Source organism: Mobula birostris, chromosome 9 (assembly GCF_030028105.1).
Source record: "Mobula birostris isolate sMobBir1 chromosome 9, sMobBir1.hap1, whole genome shotgun sequence".
NCBI lineage: Eukaryota > Metazoa > Chordata > Chondrichthyes > Myliobatiformes > Myliobatidae > Mobula > Mobula birostris.
The window spans coordinates 148,474,971-148,494,425 of NC_092378.1; the positions used below are offsets into that span (position 1 = coordinate 148,474,971).

Sequence of the window (19,455 nt, forward strand, 5' to 3'; positions counted from 1 at the left end):
TTGAACCCTGATCTTCGCCACCATGCCACCTTTATGTAATTAGAACATTTAAAAGACATTTGGACAAGTTCATGGATGGCAAAGATTTAGACTGGATACGGCCACGGTCGTATATGGAGAAGTTGGGCTGAAGTGCCTGTTTCCCAGCTGTATAACTGTGTGTCTTTCAATGACTCTGTGTTTATACAATAGCCACTGTGAGGCAGTGGTCCCACTCATCTCGGCTGAAGGCATTCAGTTGACCTCACTTCAGGTCTGGGGAATGCGTTTGGAGATTCCGACTTGGGTGACAGCCCACACATAATACAACGCCTGTGGCTGAGATTGGGATCATCCTCAGCAGTATGTGCAAGGCGTCAGCTAAGTCACTTAACAGGCTTAATTGCCATCCCGTTAACATTATAAGTTAACAAACGTTCAGCTCACACCACCTGGACTGATAGAAACAGTTTAACCAATGGTGTCCAGCTCTTAATGCTGTAAAGCTTCACAATTCAGAACCTTTGTTTACAGATGGGCCACCACATACCAATCAACCTTTCCTTGTCTGGTAAGAGTGGCTGAGGAAAAGATAAGGACATATCTTCTGATGAATCATTGACATTGGTTCACTTACAGGCCTGAAGGGTAAATGAGGCACTGCATTTTCCATATTCCCCAGTCTTATTTATAAAATACAGAGGAGGTAAATGTGATTAGTCTAGGGATGGTGGGCTAACGTCAAAAATGTGCAAAGGGGTAACATGCAAGATCATCCCCTGGAAACATCCCCCTCATCTCCAGGACACTTTCACCTCATCTCCAATACATGTTCTCCCCATCCCCAGGACTCATTCTCCTGATCCACAGGACATGTTCACCTCATCCTCAGATCATGGTCACCTCATCCACAGGATATGTTCACCTCCTCCCCAGGGCACGTTCTCCCCATCCCCAGGACACGTTCTCCTCATCCCAGGACACGTTCTCCTCGTCCCCGGACACCTTCTCCCCGTTCCCAGGACACGTTCACATCATCCCCAGGATACGTTCTCCCCATCCCTAGGACATGTTCTCCTCGTCCCCAGGACACGTTCACGTCATCCTCAGGTCACATTCTCATTCTCAAGCTAACATTTACGTTACCTGACTTCATACTTTCATTTTACAATAGGATTTCTCCTAGCAATTAACGGGTCCACAGTATTAGACTGAATAGTTACAGCAAATGTAATTTTATTTTTAATTGTCAAGTGTACAGTTAAAACACCAGAGTAATCTTCAATGAAGACTTTTTGTGTTCTCCAAAAATATAGGAGGAGTTGGTAATGTAATTAAAACTTATAAAAGTCTGTGCAAAAATAAACATTGGGCACTATAAGGGCACTCAAATGCAAAAGTATTAAATTATCAAATTGGTAACAATATTGTAGCAAAATTCACAATAAAAGTAAATAAATCCATTCATGAATTCTATAATTTAGGGACTGATAGACAGGGTGCAGGAATAAATCTGACAGTAAATTTATAACCAAAGAGTAGAAATACAATTAAGGAAAAGTAAAAGAAAATAACATTCTCACCAGAGATACTAAAATCAAAGGACTTAACAACTTCCAGAGGAATAATAGTTACTTCAAACCAAAAAGGCAAGAGAATATATTAACATTTCTTTTCTCCCTCCTGAGTCAAAGCAGCACAAATGAAAAAAAGACATTTGATTTAGAATTTGTGAAAACATTGTCCAAATGAAAAGGCATCGGTAAAAAACTCTGCAAGTGTTGGAAACGCTTGACACCTTCAGAGTGCACAAGAGAACAAGATCAAAACCCTTCTGTGCTCTTTACAGAACATTATTTTCCAGCACTTCAATGCCCAGGGCCCTACTGCCAATTCAGAACTGATGCCAACAGCACATTCCTCTTCTACAAGTATCCTCTCAAATGCTTTCAAATCACAGAAGCTCAAACAACTTTCAAATCGTTTGAGGTTTAGGAGGTCACTGCTGACTTAATGTCACAATGTCCCATGTCATGACTGTGTTCCTTGAAGGATTAGAACCCAATGCCAATTTTAGGCAGGTAACTTCAGGTGCCCATCGACACAATCCTATCATGGGTACTCTGGTATAAAACTATCTACCATTAAATTTTATGTCCACATTTTGTCCCTTTCATCCGTCTTCTATCAATATCCCGTGCATGTTTTCCACGGTGATTCTGCTTGTGGTATCTGTGTTGCATCTTCTACTGAACCACTGGCCTCCACACTTAGCTGGCATCCCCTCTGGCCTCCTGAAGATGTTGTAGCAGCTGCTCACAGTAATAAGAGCTGCGGTGTTTATGCTTTACTACCTCAATCTCTTGTGTCAGCAACGCAGGAGAAAGAAAACTCCCCACTTTTAGAACATCTGCCAGGAGAGAAAAAAAAACAAGAGCATTAGACCATAAGACTTAGGAGCAGAATTGGGCCTCTTAACTCCATTCTTCTACCTTCTTTCCATAACCTTTGACACCCTTACTAATCAAGAACCTATCAACCTCTGCAATGACTTGGCTTGCACAGATTTCAGATACGCTACCCCCTGACTGAAGAAATTCCTCCGCATCTCTGTTCTAAATGGACATTCTTCTATCCTGAGGCTGTGTCCTCTACTCCCAGACACCCCCGCTATCCTCTCCATATCGACTCTATCTAAGCCTTTTAATATTTGATAGGGTTTAATGAGATCCTTTCTCATTCTTCGAACCTCAGCAAGTACAGTCCCAGAGCTATCAAACCCTCCTTATACTTTAACCCTTTCATTTCTGGGATCATTGTCATGAATCTCCTCTGGATCCACTCCAGTGGCACATCCTTTCTCAGATAAGGGGCCCAAAACTGCTCACAGTACTCCAGGTGCAGTTTGACCAATGCCTTATAAAGAAAGCCTCAGCTGAGAAAAACTGAATCTATGCACCTTATTCAATGACATGTATTTATATAGCTGCATCCTGTGTCAAAAGCAATCCAAATAGTTTCTGTAATAAAATCAGGTTTGGAGGAAGTCCTTTTTATGACCCCAAAGGGTTTTGCAGTCCATAAAGCAATGTTAAAGTGTTGCCAATGTGCCAATACGGGAATTGCAGCCCATTTATTCACAGCAAGCTTTCGGCAACTTGCAGTGTGACAATGACCAATTAATCTATTTCAGTAATATTGGTTAATGGGTAAAGAAATATTAGTCTGATTTGTCACACATGCATCAAAATATGAAAAAATTCAGTTAAGTACATCATTCTGCATCAACAACCAACACAGTCCAAGGCTTATACTGGGAGGAGCCCACAGGAGTTGCCACGCTTCTGGCAGCATCACTACAGCCCACAACTAACTAATCCTAACCTCCACATCTTTGGAATGTGGGAGGAAACCGGAGCATCCGGAAAAACCCATGCAGTCATGGGGAGAACATAAAAGCTGCTTAATGACAGAAGGGGAATCAAAGCCTGATCAGTGATCGGTGGCGCTGTACAGCAATTGCTCTAACTGCTATGCTCACTGATACCCCTAATACACGATACCGGGAAGAACCCCTCTTCCAGATTTTATTTTTATTAAGAGATACAGTGTTGAACTGACCCCTCTGGCCTAACGAACTGGACCCCAGCAATCCACCAATTCAACCCTAGCCCAATCACAGGACACCTTATAATGACCGATTAACCTACTAACTGTTACATCTTTGGATTGTGGGAGGAAACAGGAGCACCCAGAGGAAATCTAAATGGTCAAGGGGAGAACATACAAACTCCTTGCAGATGGCCCTGGAATTGTACTCTCAACTCCGAACACCCTGAGCTATAATATTGTGTTAACCACCACGCTACCTTGGCGCCCAAGTGCTATAGAACCTTCTTTCTATCCATTGGTGACAGCTTAGTGGGCTGTTTCAAGCACTATTGCCATCAATTCTGTGCCATAGGTAACAAAAGAAACCTTTGGAGAATACATAGCAACCACTCATCAGCAAAGACCACAGGACAAAATGTACAAAGTTGACCCTTGATTTCCTCACTTGCAGACCCCAGTCAGTTCAGATTGGCAGCAACATCTCCTGCACAATCTCTCAGCATGGGTGCACCATAAGGCTGTGAGCTTACACCTCTATTCTGCTCGCTTTATACTTATGACTGTGAGGCTAAGCAAGGCTCCAATGCCATATTTAAGTTTGCTGATGAGACCACTGTCTCTGGCCAAATCAAAAGTGGTGACAAATCAACATATAGGAGAGAGATTGAAAATCTGGCTGAGTGGCACCACAACAATAACCTGGCACTCAGTGTCAGCAGGACCAAGGAGATGATTATTAACTTCAGAAGGAGGAAACCAGAGATCCATTAGCCAGTCATCATTGAGGAATCAGAGGTGGAGAGGGTCAACAACTTTAAATTCCTCGGTGTTATTATTTCAGAGGACCTGTCCTGGGCCCAGCACCAAGCGCCATCACGAAGAAAGCACAGCATTGCTTCTAGTTTCTTAGAAGTTTGTGAAGATTCGGCATGACATCTAAAACAGTGACAAAATTCTATAGATGTGTGGTGGAGGGTATCTGGTTGCATCACAAACTTGTGTAGAAACACCAATGCACTTGTACAGAAAAGCCTATAAAAAGTAGTGGATACAGCCCAGACCCTCACAGGCAAAGCCTCCCCATTACTGAGCACTATCACATGAAAGTAACACCCATCCTCAAGGACTGCCACAATCCAGGCCATGTTCTCTTCTCGCTGCTACCGTCAGAATAAAGGTACAGGAGCCTCATGACCTGCGCCATCAGGTTCAGGAAGTTACCCAGAGGGTATAACTTCTCTCACCTTAACACTAAACTGTTCCCATAACCCACAGACTCACTCTCAAGGACTCTGCATTTCATGTTCAATATTTATCACTTGCTTGCTTATTTATCTATCTATCTAACTACCTACCTTTTGTATATGGCAGGAATGGCTGCTGAGTGTGCTGGGTTTTAGATACTTCAAAAAGGACAGGGAGGGAGGCAAAAGAGATGGGGAGTGGCACTGGTAATCAGGAATAGTATCACGGCTGCAGAAAAGGAGGAGGTCATGGAGGGATTGTCTACCGAGTCACTGTGGGTGGAAGTCAGAAACAGGAGGGGGGCAATAACTCTAATGGGTGTTTTTTACAGACTCCCCATTAGTAACAGAGACAGCTAGGAGCAGATAGGGAGACAGATTCTGGAATGGTACAATAATAATAGAGTTGTTGTGATGGGTGATTGTAACTTTCCTGATATTGACTGGCATCTCCTTAGAGCAAGGGGTTTCGATGGGGTGGAGTTTGTTAGGTGTGTTCAGGCAAGTTTCCTGATGCAATATGTAGACCAACTAGAGGAGAGGCTGTGCTTGATCTGGTATTGAGAAATGAACCTAGTCAGCTGTTAGATCTCTCAGTGGAAGAGCATTTTGGAGGTAGTGATCACAACTCTATCTTCTCTACCATGGCACTGGAGAGGGATAGGAGCAGACAACTTGGGAAAACATTTAATTGGGTAGGGGGAAATATGATGCCATTAGGCAGGAACTTGGGAATGTAAACTGGGAGCAGATGTTCTCAGGGAAATGCACAGCAGAAATGTGGCAAATGTTCAAGGAATATTTGCATGGCGTTCTGCATAGGTATGTTCCATTGAGGCACGGAAAGGATGGTAGGGTAGAAGAATCATGGTGTACAAAGGATGTAGAAAATCTAGTTAAGGAGAAAAGAAAAGCTTATGAAAGGTTCAAGAAACTAGGTACTGCTAGAGTTCTAGAAAATTACAAGTGTGCCAGGAAGGAGCTCAAGAAAGAAATTAGGAGAGTAGAGGGGGCCAGGAGACGGATTAAGGAAAACCCTAAGGCATTCTACAAGTATGTGAAGAGCAAGAGGATGAGCTGCGTGGGAATAGGGCCATCAGGAACGAGGGTGGAAACATGCATGGAGCTGGAGGAGGTAGCAGAGGTACTTAATGAGCACTTTGTTGGCAATTGTGGGGATGACTGAAACGCTTGAATTAAAGACATTAAGAAAGAGGATGTGCTGGAGCTTTTGAAAACTATTAAGTTAGATAATTTGCCGGGATTGGATGAGATATACCCCAGGCTACTATGGGAAGCGAGGGATGAGATTGCTGAGCCTCTGGCAATGATTTTGCATCATCAATAGGGATGGGAGAAATACCAGAGGATTGGAAGGTTGCAAATGTTGTTCCCTTATTCAAGAAAGAGTAGAGATAACCGAGGAAATTTTAGACTAGTAACTCTGACTTCAGTGGTGGGCAAGTTGTTGGAGAAGATCCTGAGAGGCAGGATTTATGAGCATTTGGAGTGACATAATCTGATTAGGGATAGTCAGCATGGCTTTGTCAAGGGCAGATCGTGCCTTACAAAACTGATTGAATTCTTTGAGGATGTAACAAAACACATTGCTAAAGGTAGAGCAGTGGATGTAGTCTATATGGATTTCAGTAAAGCATTTGATAAGGTTCCCCAACTGAGGCTCATTCAGAAAGTAATGAGGCATGGGATCCAAGGAGACCTTGCTTTGTGGATCCAGAACTGGCTTGCCCACAGAAGGCAAAGGGTGGCTGTGGATAGTTCGTATTCTGCATGGAGGACTGCAATCTGCTGCACTGGTGTTCAGCCGCGATCTGTTCTGTGATTTTTATAAATGATCTGGATGAAGAAATAGAAGGGTAGGTTAGTAAGTTTGCTGATGACACAAAAGTTAGGGGTGTTGTAGATAGTCTGGATGGTTGTCAGAAGTTTCAGCGCGACATCGACAGGATGTAAACTGGGTTGAGAAGTGGCAGATGGAGTTCAACCCAGATAAGTGTGAAGTGGTTCATTTCAGTCGGTCATATTTGAAGACAGAATATAATAATAATGGTAAGACTCTTGGCAGTGTGGAGGATCAACGAGATTTTGGGATCTGTATCCATAGGACACTCAATGCTGCTGTGCAAGTTGACAATGGTATTAAGAAGGAGTATGGTGTGTTGGCCTTCATCAACTGTGGGACTGAGTTCATGGGCTGTAAGGTAAAGTTACAGCTATATAAGACCTTAGTTAGACCCCACTTGGAGTACTGTGTTCAGTTCTGTTCACCTCACTACCAGAAGGATGTGAATACTGTAGAAAGAGTGCAATGTTGCCTGGATTGGGGAGCATGCCTTACGAGAATAGGTTGAGTGAACTTAGCCTCTTCTCCTTGGAGTGACGAAGGATGAGAGGTGACCTGACAGAAATGTATAAGATGATGAGAGGCATTGATCGTGTGGATAGCCAGAGGCTTTTCCCCAGGGCCGAAATGGCTAACACGAGGGGGGATAGTCTTAAGGTGCTTGGAAATAGATACAAGGGGGATGTCAGAGGTAAGTTTTTCACACAGAATGGTAGGTGTGTGGAATGGGCTGCCGGCAACAGTGGTGGAGGCGGATACAATAGGGTCTTTTAAGAGACTCTTAGATAGGTACATGGAGCTTAGAAAAATAGGTCTATGTGGTAGGATAATTAAAGGCAGTTTCGAGAGTAGGCTACATAGCACAGTATTATGGGCTGAAGGGCCTGTAATGTGCTGTGTCTCTAGGTTTCTCTGTTTCTATTTGCACAGTTTATTGTCTTTCCACATTGGTTGTTTGTCTGTCCTGTTGGGTGTGGTCTTTCACTGATTCTGTTATGGTTATTATTCTATTATGGATTTATTGAGAATGCCTGTGTAACACCCTGGGAAAGGTTTCACTGCTAACGTAAAGGTCATTCTGCAGAGGCTGCGTTTGGGTTATGGTTAGAGATAACGGGTGCCTTGGAATGTGAGCTGTCCAATGAAGGGAGTGTGCTTTTGTGTTGTGTGTCTGACACTGGGGTGAGCTGGGTCTTTTGTTCGGAGGGAGATGAAGGGAGAGAAGAGGTTGTAGGACTCAACCTGGAGCGGGGTCATGATTCGACGAAGCCCGGGGAGATCAAAGGAGGATCGGTGAAGGGGAAACTGTGAGCTTCAACTTCTGCATATCAGACTGTTTCATTAGAATGGGGCCTTTTTTTTTTGCTTTTTCTTTACTACCCCTTTAGTCAAATTAAGAATTATAAAGCTAAATCGTTTAATTGTATGTGGTGTTCTGCCTGTTATTTCATGGTACTGATTTGTAACAGGGTAACGAGTCACGCAGCATCTACAGAAACGGGGTTTTGGGGTGGGCTTGCACCTCAATCTCACACGTTTGGTGGGGCCAGAGATTGTCTTCCTTGACTTATGCAGCCGACGGAACCAGAAAGTTTCATCTGTAATAAAGCAAATCTCAGGGTTGTATATGGCAACCTATAATGTACTTCAATAATAAATTTATCTTGAAATTAGTACATCTTTTAAATAACTCAATCCAGAACCAAACACTGGAACGCCACTAATGATTACTATGAAAACAATTCTTTTTTAGCTGTTAATGCTTACTTCCAGAGAAAATATACAAAAAGCAAGTAACACAAACTTATTGGGTTAGGGTTTTTGACCAAAGCATTGACTGTCCATTTCCCTCAATAGATGCTGCTTATGGTGACTTCCTCCAGCAACCCCAAATTCCAGCATCCGTGGTCCCTTGTGATTCAGCAAAGTCATTTAGGCAACCTTAGCCAAGCAATTTTAATTTATAGTATTGTGAAGTTCTGCAATGGCATTGTGCTGAATTAGTATTTGAGTGAAGGTCAGTAATGTGGTCAACTAACAACTGTATTTCTACAATGAAGGCCTTGCAACAATAATTTATTGGAAATTCCCGAGGTAAAACAAAAACTAAAATACGTAAATGTCCAAATTTGTACAGGTTAGGGTTAATAAGTTGTGGGCATGCTACGTTGACACCGGAAGCATGGCAACACTTATGGGCTACCGAAGCACATCCACATGACAAATAAACCTAATCTTTCTTAAAATAACTCAGCACCGTTTGTGAACAGCCAATTCTGAGGTTTCACAAACAAGAGAAAACCTCCTGCTGAAGGGTCTCAGCCTGAAACACCGACTGTACTCTTTTCCATAGACACTGCCTGGCCTGCTGAGGTCCTGCAGCATTTCGTGGCTGCTGCAATTCTGAGGCTTGGTTGTGACAAGGTATTGCACCAGGTGGCGCTGAAGGCCTTTCCATGATCTTGTAAATCTGGCTTAAACTCTCAAAGTACAGCCTGTTCTCCCTGTCCTTTCTGCAAACTAAACAACAGTTAGAAAGGAGATGCTGAGGTTGTAGGTATGCTCATCTTATGGCCTTACAAAGTGTTTAACCATGATTTGGGATAAATCATCTCGCTTCTCAGCATACTGTCAGAGATCTGACAGTATTGGCCATAAAGTACATGCCCTCTTCTCATTGCTATCATCAGAGGTACAGAAGCCTGAAGATAGAAGCCCAATGTTTCAGGAACAGCTCCCCCACCACCCACCATTTCCATCAGATGTCTCAATGGATCATAAACAGTCTCACTTTTTTTCACTACTTCTTTAGTTTAACTTATATATATATATATATATATATATATACACACACACACACACATATATGCTGTGTACATACACCTACTGATGCCTCTGGACACATCTTCAGTGATGTTCCTGGAATCATCGGGTGTTTCAGGTCTTTCAACATCATACACCCTCCTCCAGGTGACCCAGCCGGGGCTGATCAGACCCCAGCTTGTGTCTAGATGGCTAGCTACTTGTGATTCCAAGGCTATATATTTATATTTACTGTAATTCACACTTTTCTTCCCTATTATCATGTATTGCGACCCAGCTGGTGGTGCAGTGGCATCAGCGCTGGACTTCAGGACGAAAGGGTCCCGAGTTCGAATCCAGCCGGCTCCCCTGCATGCTTTCCATCCGTGCTGGGTTACGAGCTGGTGATCTCTTTGGAAACTCACCCGGCAGAAAGCAATGGCAAACCACTGCTGTAACTAGCCTCGTACGCGGTTCCCCACTACGTCAGAGAGGTGTGGAGGGAAATTGCCCGCTAACCGGAGAAACTCCGGATGCGACGTACCCTTTCCTTTATCATGTATTGCATTGTACTGTTGCTGCAAAGTTAACAAATTTCATGATATTAAACCTGATTCTGATAATAATCTAATCTAATAATAATCTATTACCACTTAACATTGATTCAAAGGTTATCAACATCCCTTTTAAAACACGGTCTTTTCTTAACCCTCTTCCTCAAAACACTCTCTTACCTCAACACTGACTACTTGTCTCAATGACATTACAACTAACAAAATGAATGTGTACAATGAAGTTTTTCTCCCAAGTGAAAGTTAGAATTCTAGCAATTTAATAAATTGTGAAAGGACAATGTTTAGCCAGCAGAGCAATCAACGAGTAAATGCAATGAATCCTTTTCCTCAATTGCAAACTATCGCCTCCTGTCCCAATGCACGAGTGTGGTGAGCGGTCAAACCAATTCTGATATTCAGTAACTACCGCCTCTAGTGTGAAGGGGGATGTTGAGACTGGAAAGACAAGGGGGAAAAACTGTGACTATTACTGAACCATTTATATTGCAGTTCATCATTCTTATGGAAAGTGCATCAGTTTGAAGTTTATGCTCTAAAAGCATGTTTTCTTCAGCTTGCAGAGTCCCTTGAAAATAGATCCAAAATTCCATAAATCTTCCTATGTTAGGTTCTTTTCATGCTGGGTCATTTGGCAGTGCTACAGAAGTTTTGAGTCGCTCCTAGCAGCTAAACATAATAAAGACTGGTGTTAGCATGTATCTACTTTCACAAGTATATAGGATAACACTTTGACTACAGAGCTCATGAAACACTGACCTAGTGGTGCTCAGAGCAATGGAAACCTTGCTCGAACATGCCCAGAGTTGTCAACAGCCGACAGCCCAGAAAAAAGAAACTATCCATTTCCTTGACATTACCATGACTTGCTGCTGGCAAAAAGTCAAAACACCAGAGCTGAGCAGTTGGCGAACATTCAGAGGACGGAAGGAAAAAATAAATCAATGTCTTCTGTGGTTTTAAATCAAATTAAAGTAGAACTTGCTACTCAGAATTTTTCGAACCTTACTTGACAATGTTGGGGAGAAGTAAACCAAAAATAATTTCACAAGAAAAGCATTACGTAAAACACTTAAGTATTAAATGCCAGGCATATAATGGAAGAAAATAGAACATTTCAGGCAAAATTATAAAATATATATTTATCTGACAGATAGAGCCTTCTTATTGTGCTTTCTACAGGTTGCGCAACACACATCATGTCCTTGAATACATATCAGATGTCAGGATGGCCAAGTGGTCATCTTCAAGGGGATCCAGGACATCTTCAAGGAGCAGTGCCTCAGGAGGGTAGCGGCTATCATTAAGGACCCCCATCACCCAAGACATGCCCTCTTCTCATTGCTACCATCAGGGAGGAGGCACAAGAGCCAGATGATACACACACAAGGATTCAGAAACTTCCTCCCCTCTGCCATTTGATTTCTTAATGGACATTAAACTCATGAACACTGCCTCACTACCTTTTTTCCCTGCTTTTTGAACTACTTATTTAATTTAACTTCTTAAAAATTCTCTCTATGTGTATTTTTTCTCACCCCTTATGGGTGGTGTGTATATGTATTTTACCTTCAGTCTCGGGACATCTTTCAGAGACCTGGGAGCTTGATGGTTTGGCACAGTATCCTTGTTCCTAGTAGTGCACTCTCCTGGACCAAGATCTCAGATGCTGTTGATTTGTTGGAGTCACTCTCCCAGTCCAGGTGTCACAGCTCCAAGTGCTCCTATCACCACCACGATTACTCTGGCTTTAACCTTCCACATCCTTTCCATCTGCTCTTTCAAGCCCTGGTATTTCTTCAGCTTCTCACATTCTTTCTTCCTGATGTTACTGTCATTCGGGATTGCCACATCTATCACTATTGCTTTCTCCTGTTCTTGTCCAGTATTACTACGTCTGGTGGGTTGGCCAGTACCTGCTTCTCAGTCTATATTTGGAAGTCCCGCAGGATCTTAGTTCTGTGATTCTCCACTATCTTCTCAGGTGTTTCCTATTTGGACTTGGGAGTGTCCAATCCACACTCAGTACAGGTGTTTCTGTAAACAATTCCTAAAATTTAGCTGGGCCATTCAGTGTATGATGTTCCTGCCTGCATCTTGCACCTTGCTACCACGTGCTGGATGGTTTCAGGGGATTCCTGCATAGTCTGCATCCTGGGTCGTGTGTGTGTGTGTGTGTGTATATGAATATATACATACATACACACCTTACTGTACTCTCCTTACTGTAATCCAGTTTTATTATGTACTGCAATGTACTGCTGCCGCAAAACACCAAATTTCACGATTTACTTAACCTGATTCTGTTCCAAGGTGCCAGACTCGAGGAATAAACTCTTTACTTTGTACAATAGGTGTTCTGCTCTCCAAATGGAGGCGTGGGTTTGAATGCCACTTCTGACACTTTCAGACTAGAACTAGATCATGAGTTAAGGGTGAAAGGTCAGATGTTTAAAGTAAACATGAAGAGAGCTTCTTTACTCAGGGTGGTGAGAGTGTGGAACAAGCTGTCGGCAGATGTGTTGGATGCAGGATGTCAACACTTAAGAGAAATTTGGATAGGTACATGGATGGGAGGAGAATGGAAGGTTATGGTCTGGGTGCAGGTCCATGAGACTGGGCAGATTAATAGTTTGACATGTACTAGATGGGCTGAAGGGCCTGTTTCTGTGCTGTAGTGTTCTATGACTCTATACCCAACTCTATATACAGAGGAACAAAGATTAGGTTGAGAGGAACATGGAGAAAGAGTGAGATGTGGAGAACGAGAGAGAAGAAAAGGTGAAAGATGATGGGAGAGAAGAAGAATACGAGGGGCATTTAACAAAGCCCCTGGAGTGCATACAGTTTGGAGCTATGAAGATGGTAAATTGGAATAAGAGAGAGAAGCCCAAGTGAGTCACAGAGACCACAGTCAATGCTCTGCTGTTGTTCACTTGCTGCCACTTTGGCTAAGGCAATGTTTCACAGTTTGCTTAAGTGAAACCTGGCAAAGGTGAGTAACAGCAACCATCCTGCATTAAAAATACTAAAAACCTTCATTCATATCTTTAATATTTTTATTGGAACAAGAAGTTATATGTAGACATTTCAACAAAGTGCAATTATCAATGTGAGTTTTATCAAATGCTTTTCCAAAGCATCAGCTTTTATTTAAAATTCCAAGACTCAGGAGTAGTCATATACAAAATAAAGTGTACTGGATAATACAGCAATTCATGTAGTAAATTTACATTGGTGAACTCCATGTCCACATTTAACACCTTTGTCATATATTGAATTCCGTGGCGGTTTCAACCCAGAGATGTTCTATCTAGCTGTGTTGCAGTAATAGTTAGTCTGGACACGAGATTCACAGCCAGATCTGAAACACTTGTGTACAAGATAATAGATTGAGCAGATAGCCAGAGACTTTTTCCCAGGTTAATGGAAAGCAGCATGATTTTCAGGTGATTGAAAGAAAGTATGGGGCGGGGCAAGGGGTGTCAGAGGTAAGTGTTTTTTTTTACGCAGAGTGGTGAGTGCTTGGAATGCCCAGTCAGAGGTGCTGGTAAAGAGAGATACATTAGGGGCATTTAAGAAACTCTTAAATGATTGAAAAATGTAATGCTATGCAGGAGGGAAAGGTTAGATTGATCCTGTGGATTAATTTGCGTTGTGGGAGATCCCTGAGTGAGTTGGAGACAGTTCCTCGTGGACTATACGTGCGAGGCCTGTGGGACTTGTCTGCGGAGCAGGAGGATGCTTGGGTTAATAGCAACTACAGTTAATTAGCATAAGCCAATAAAAGAAGCAGTGTTTGAGTGGAGTGATCACTGTGTGAGTGCTAGAGTGGTCTGTCTTTGGCTTAACAGGCTTAGGTGGGAACAGCCGCAGGCTAGAACTTAAGTTTGAGAAGTAAGAGGCATAACAAATGGAGGCAGGATGGTTCTTTGGGCAACGTGATCTCACGTGAGATATGAGATTTTGGCATACCCAGCATTCTCTCTGATGACTACATCTGCAGGAGAAGCACCCAACTTCGGCTCCTGCCTGTCAAGATCAAGGAACTGAAGCTGGAGCTGGATGTCTTCAGGACCATCCAGAAGACTGAAAATTTCAGAGATGAGGCTTTTACTGAGGTGGTCACATCCAGAGCGCAGGCTTCAGATAGTAGATGAGTGACCATGAGGATTCATAAAGGGAGGAAGCAATCAGCGTAGGGTTTCCCTGGAGCCATTCCACTCGGCATTAAGTATACCCCTTTGGATACTACTGAGAGGAGGATGACGTACCAGTGCACGGCAGCAGCAGCCAGGCCGTGGTACTGCGGCTGGCTCTGAGGCTCAGCAGAGAAACTGTGATAGGAGACTCAAGAGTTAAGGGGGCGGATATGAGATTCTGTGGCCATGAATAAAAGCCAGGATAGTGTGTTGCCTCCCAGGTGCTAGGGTTCAGGATGTCTCAGAGGAACTGCAAAAGATTCTCAAGACAGAGAGTGAGCATTGGCAGCAATGACGTAGGTAGAAAGGGGGAAGAGGTTCTGTGCAGTGCGTATAGGGAGTAAGGGAAGATGCTGAAGAACAGGACCTCCAAGGGAGTAGTCACTGTCCACCGTCTCTAAGAAAGGATGTGTGGATCCTTTCCACACATCCAGAGGAGAGTCATGAGAATGACCCTGGGTATGAAATGGTTAATGTACGAGGAGCATTTGATGGCTCTGGGCCTGTGTTTGCTTGAGTTTTGATGAATATGGGGGGAATCCTCATTGAAACCTATTGAATACTGAAAGGTCTTAGCAGAGGGTAATAGAGATAGTGGAGAGGATGTTTCCGATAGTGGGTGAGTCTGAGCTAGAGGGCACAGCCTCAGAATAGTAGGATGTCGCTTTAGAACAGAGATGAGGAGGAATTTCTTTAGGGTGGTGAATCTGTGGAATTCATTGCCACAGACGGCTATGGAGGCCAAGTCATTGGGCATATTTAAAACAGAGAAACTGTGAAACAACTTCCTTCCCCAGGCTGTGAGACTACTGAACTCACTTCCACCACCCAGGTGTCATCACTTATGAAGCGCCAATAGCATATACTGTTTAGACTTGCTTTGTACATGCATCTTATTTATTTGTGGTAATATTACCCCTGAGTTGTGTGTGAGTTACATGTGTTGTGTTGCGCACCTTGGTCCGGAGGAACATTGCTTCATTTGGCTGTATATATGCATATGGCCAAATGACAATGAACTTGAACTTGACCTTGATGGGTTCTTGATTAGTAAGGGCATCAAACGTTATGGGGAGAAGGCAGGAGAAGCGGGTTGAAAGGGATAATAAATTAGCTATTATTGATTGGTGGAATAAACTCAATAAGACAAATGGCCTAATTCTGCTCCTATGTCTCATAGTCTTAAAGCCTTTGACTCACTGCCTTTTTTTTTGTGGCTCTTTTGCATTTTGAGATTTGTTCATGCCTCACATTGTGGAATTTTGAAAGCTAAAACAAGAGCCAACTAAACCAACACAAAATGCCATGAAGTAAACTCCCCTTTAGGGTTTCAACACAACTAATCTGAAACCATACCTGTGAAAAGGAACTCTTGTTACCAAATACCTCCTGAACTGTTGCAGATTGACAAGGGATTAAAGCACTGCAGAGGGAGCTAAACCCATATACATCCTAGGGGCAGGAAGTCACTCACGGGGTTTATAATAATGGGTTAAAGTAGGTATGAAATGACAAAGATAACAGATGCAACAGCTCTTAACATGTTCATCCTCCACAGGGAGATAAAGAAAAGAAATCTCAGCAGTCTGACCCAAATCTGACTTGCATACCCATGAACAGTTATTTCTTTCACAATATATAAATGTTTCCACTGTGGAAGTCTAATTCAGCATTTAAAATGTGAAGTGTGTTAAATGTCTGCTCTATTGTCTGGTATGGCAGCTTGAATGTGCAGGGATGCAAGAAGCTGAAGAGAGTAGTGGACCAGCCTGATATATCACAGGCACAACACTCCCAATCATCAGTGGTATCTAAAGGAAGTGCTACCTCAAGAAGGCAATATCTATCGTCACAGATTTATATTTTATTTCTTTTTATTTAGAGAACAGTAGCAGGCCTTTCTGGCCCAACGAGTTTGCACCATCCAATTACACTCACGTGACCAGATCTACTAACCTGCATGTCCCTGAAATGTGGGAGGGCAACTGGAAGAAACCCACACTGAAGAGCGTACAAACTCCTTACAGTCAGTGGCGGATTTTAATCTACGTTGCTGGCACTGTAATAGCTTTACACTAACTGCTGTGCTACTGTGCTGCCCCACCATTCAGATCATGCCAACTTCCTGATGTTACCATTGGGCCGGAAATGCAGAAGCCTGAAGTCCCACACCACCAGGTTCAACAACAGTGACTTTTCTTAAATAACTTGGTTCTTGAGCCAACCAGCAAAACCCTAATGACTATGGCTTAGTAACACTATAAACTATTTGATCACTTGCACTAAATTTGATTTTGTCTTTGTTCTAATTGTGCTCTTTCTTGTAAAAAATTGTGTATAGTTTAATCTATGTTTTTCTTGTGAATGCTACTTATATGATGCTATGTGCCTGTGATGCAGCTGTAAATCATTTATTCCTTGCACCTGTACAGTAAATTTGACTTTGACTTTGTTTCAGATTCAGCAGACTTGTATAAATCAGGATGTTTTAACAGGCTGGGTATAGTTAACTATTCATTAACAGAAGTTTATGATTGACTATGAAAGTTGGGCTTAAGAAATTAGATACAATTCAATGACATCCCTTTTCAAGAAACAAAATCTTCATCCCGTCTGGCTGGCATGATTAATTTCCCACTTAAGTAGCCTAGCCATGCTGTTAAAGGGGTACTCGGGCATGTAAACAAAGGCTGATCATCTCTGTAACAGAAGATCCTGAGAACAAAAAGTTGCTTCAACCTATATCTTCATTCATATTTTAGCAATAAAGCTTGTTCTCTAAAACTTGATTTTGATTACATTGTTGATGTACTTTAAAAACATTGCATGCAATTGCATGAAACTGACATTGAAAATATTATCTCAATAAATTAAAACATAGAAATATAGAAAACCTACAGCACAGTACAGGTCCACAAAGCTGTGCCAAACATGTCCTTACCTTAGAAATGACCTAGGATTACCCATAGCCCTCTATTTTTCTGAGCTCCATGTACCTATCCAGGAGTCCCTTAAAAGACCCTATCGTATCCACCTCCACCACCGTCGCCGGTAGCCCATTCCACGCACTCACCACTCTCTGCGTAAATAACCTACTCTGACATTTCCTCCGTACCTACTTCCAAACACCTTAAAATTGTGCCCTCTCGTGCTAGCCATTTCAGCCCTGGGAAAAAGCCTCTGACTATCCACACGATCAATGCCTTTCATCATCTTATACACCTCAATCAGGTAACCTCTCATCCTCCGTTGCTCCAAGGAGAAAAGACCAAGTTCACTCAACCTATTCTCTTAAGGAATGCTCCCCAATCCAGGCAACATCTTTGTAAATCTTTAATCCTTGTAAATTAAGAAAGACACACAATAGTAACTTCACTAAACAAGGAATAATGCTTTTCACCAACCTGACTTCAGATTTATATAGCCCTGTATTTACATAGCCTCAAGAATTATTACTTTTCACCCCCCAATGAAGCTGGCGCAAAATACTCAGAAGATATACGGTCGCGTAGTGGTTAGCACAATGCTTAACAGTACCAGTGACCAGGGTTCAATTCCCACCGTTGCCTGTACATGACCCTGTGGTTTCTTCAGGGTGCTCCGGTTTCCTCCCATGGTCCAAAGACATTCCGGTTGGTAGGCTAAATTGTCCTATGATTAGTCTAGTATTAAATCGTGGGATTTCTGGGTGGCGGAGCTCAAAGGGCTGGAAGGGCCTGTTTCACACTGTATCTCAATAAATAAAATAAATAAATGAATAAAGATCTCAATAATAATTCATTGCTTCTCACAGTACATCAGTATTCCCAATTACAAACGTAAAAGTAGTAGTAGATATGAGAAAAACATTTTAGATCTCTAACATTGTGGCAGTACTTTCATCAGCACAGCTGCAAGGGTTCAGATTGGCAGCTCAATACCACCTTCTCTCCCAGTTTAACATAACACACATACATTTGTCTGTCTCACAAGGCTTTGCTAAAGTTTGGCGACACATGGAGATAGATAAGAGACATGGTACTTTAAAGTGCAGGGATGAACATCCAAATAAAATTATTTCTTTGAATCCACCAGAAAGATTGTTCTAGTTAATTGCAGTAAGAGAATGTCTCTCTCTGGACCAGGGGTTCTTAACCTTTTTTATGCCACGGACTCCGACCTTTAACCAAGGGATTTGTGGACCCCAGGTTGGGAAACCCTGCTCTAGACCATTAGAATTTCCTTGATTCTTTCTTCAATTAGCTTTTATTTTAAAATAATTTGACTTAATAATAGAACACAGAACATTAAAGGCTGTTTGGCCCACATTGTTGTGCCAACCATTTAACTTACTCTAAGATCAATTTAGCCCTTCCCTGCTCCTTAGCTCTCCATTTTTCTATCATCCATGTTCCTGTCTACGAGTCTCTTAAACGTCCCTGATGTACCTGCTTTTACCACTGCCCCTGGCAGACAGTTCGTCACATCCACCACTCTCTGGGTAAAAACTTACCTCTGACATTTCCCTTGTACTTTCCCCAAACACCTTAAAATTATAGTCATAGTCATAGTCATACTTTATTGATCCCAAGGGAAATTGGTTTTCATTACAGTTGCACCATAAATAATTAAATAGTAATAAAACCATAAATAATTAAATAGTAATATGTAAATTATGCCAGAAAATGTCCAGGACCAGCCTATTGGCTCAGGGTGTCTGACCCTCCAAGGGAGGAGTTGTAAAGTTTGGTGGCCATAGGCAGGAATGACTTCCTATGATGCTCTGTGATCTCGGTGGAATGAATCTCTGGCTGAATGTACTCCTGTGCCCAACCAGTCCATTATGTAGTGGATAGGAGACATTGTCCAAGATGGCATGCAACTTGGCCAGCATCCTCTTTTCAGACACCACCGTCAGAGAGTCCAGTTCCATCCTCACAACATCACTGGCCTTATGAATGAGTTTGTTGATTCTGTTGGTGTCTGCTACCCTCAGCCTGCTGCCCCAGCACACAACAGCATGCCCCTGGTATTGCCATTTCTACCCTGGGAAAAACATCTATCTAATTGATTTATGCTTTTCATCATCTAGTACACCTCTAATAAGCCACCTCTCATCCTACTTCGCTCCAAAGTGCAAAGTCCTAGCTCTTCAACCTGTCCTCAAAAGACATGTTCTCTAATCCAGGTAGATCAAGGTA

At 42.5% G+C, this 19,455-nt stretch overlaps 1 protein-coding gene across 1 annotated transcript in view; it reads right to left on the minus strand.

The window, feature by feature from the left end:
• Nucleotides 1–765: 765 nt before the first annotated feature.
• Nucleotides 766–19,455, minus strand: part of LOC140203181 (dynein axonemal assembly factor 5-like) — a 188,119-nt gene continuing 169,429 nt past the window's right edge. The window contains exon 13 of the mRNA XM_072269098.1: nt 766–2,389. Coding sequence (XP_072125199.1) covers nt 2,250–2,389 — 140 coding nt within the window. The 3' untranslated portion in view covers nt 766–2,249. The remainder of the gene's footprint in view (nt 2,390–19,455) is intronic.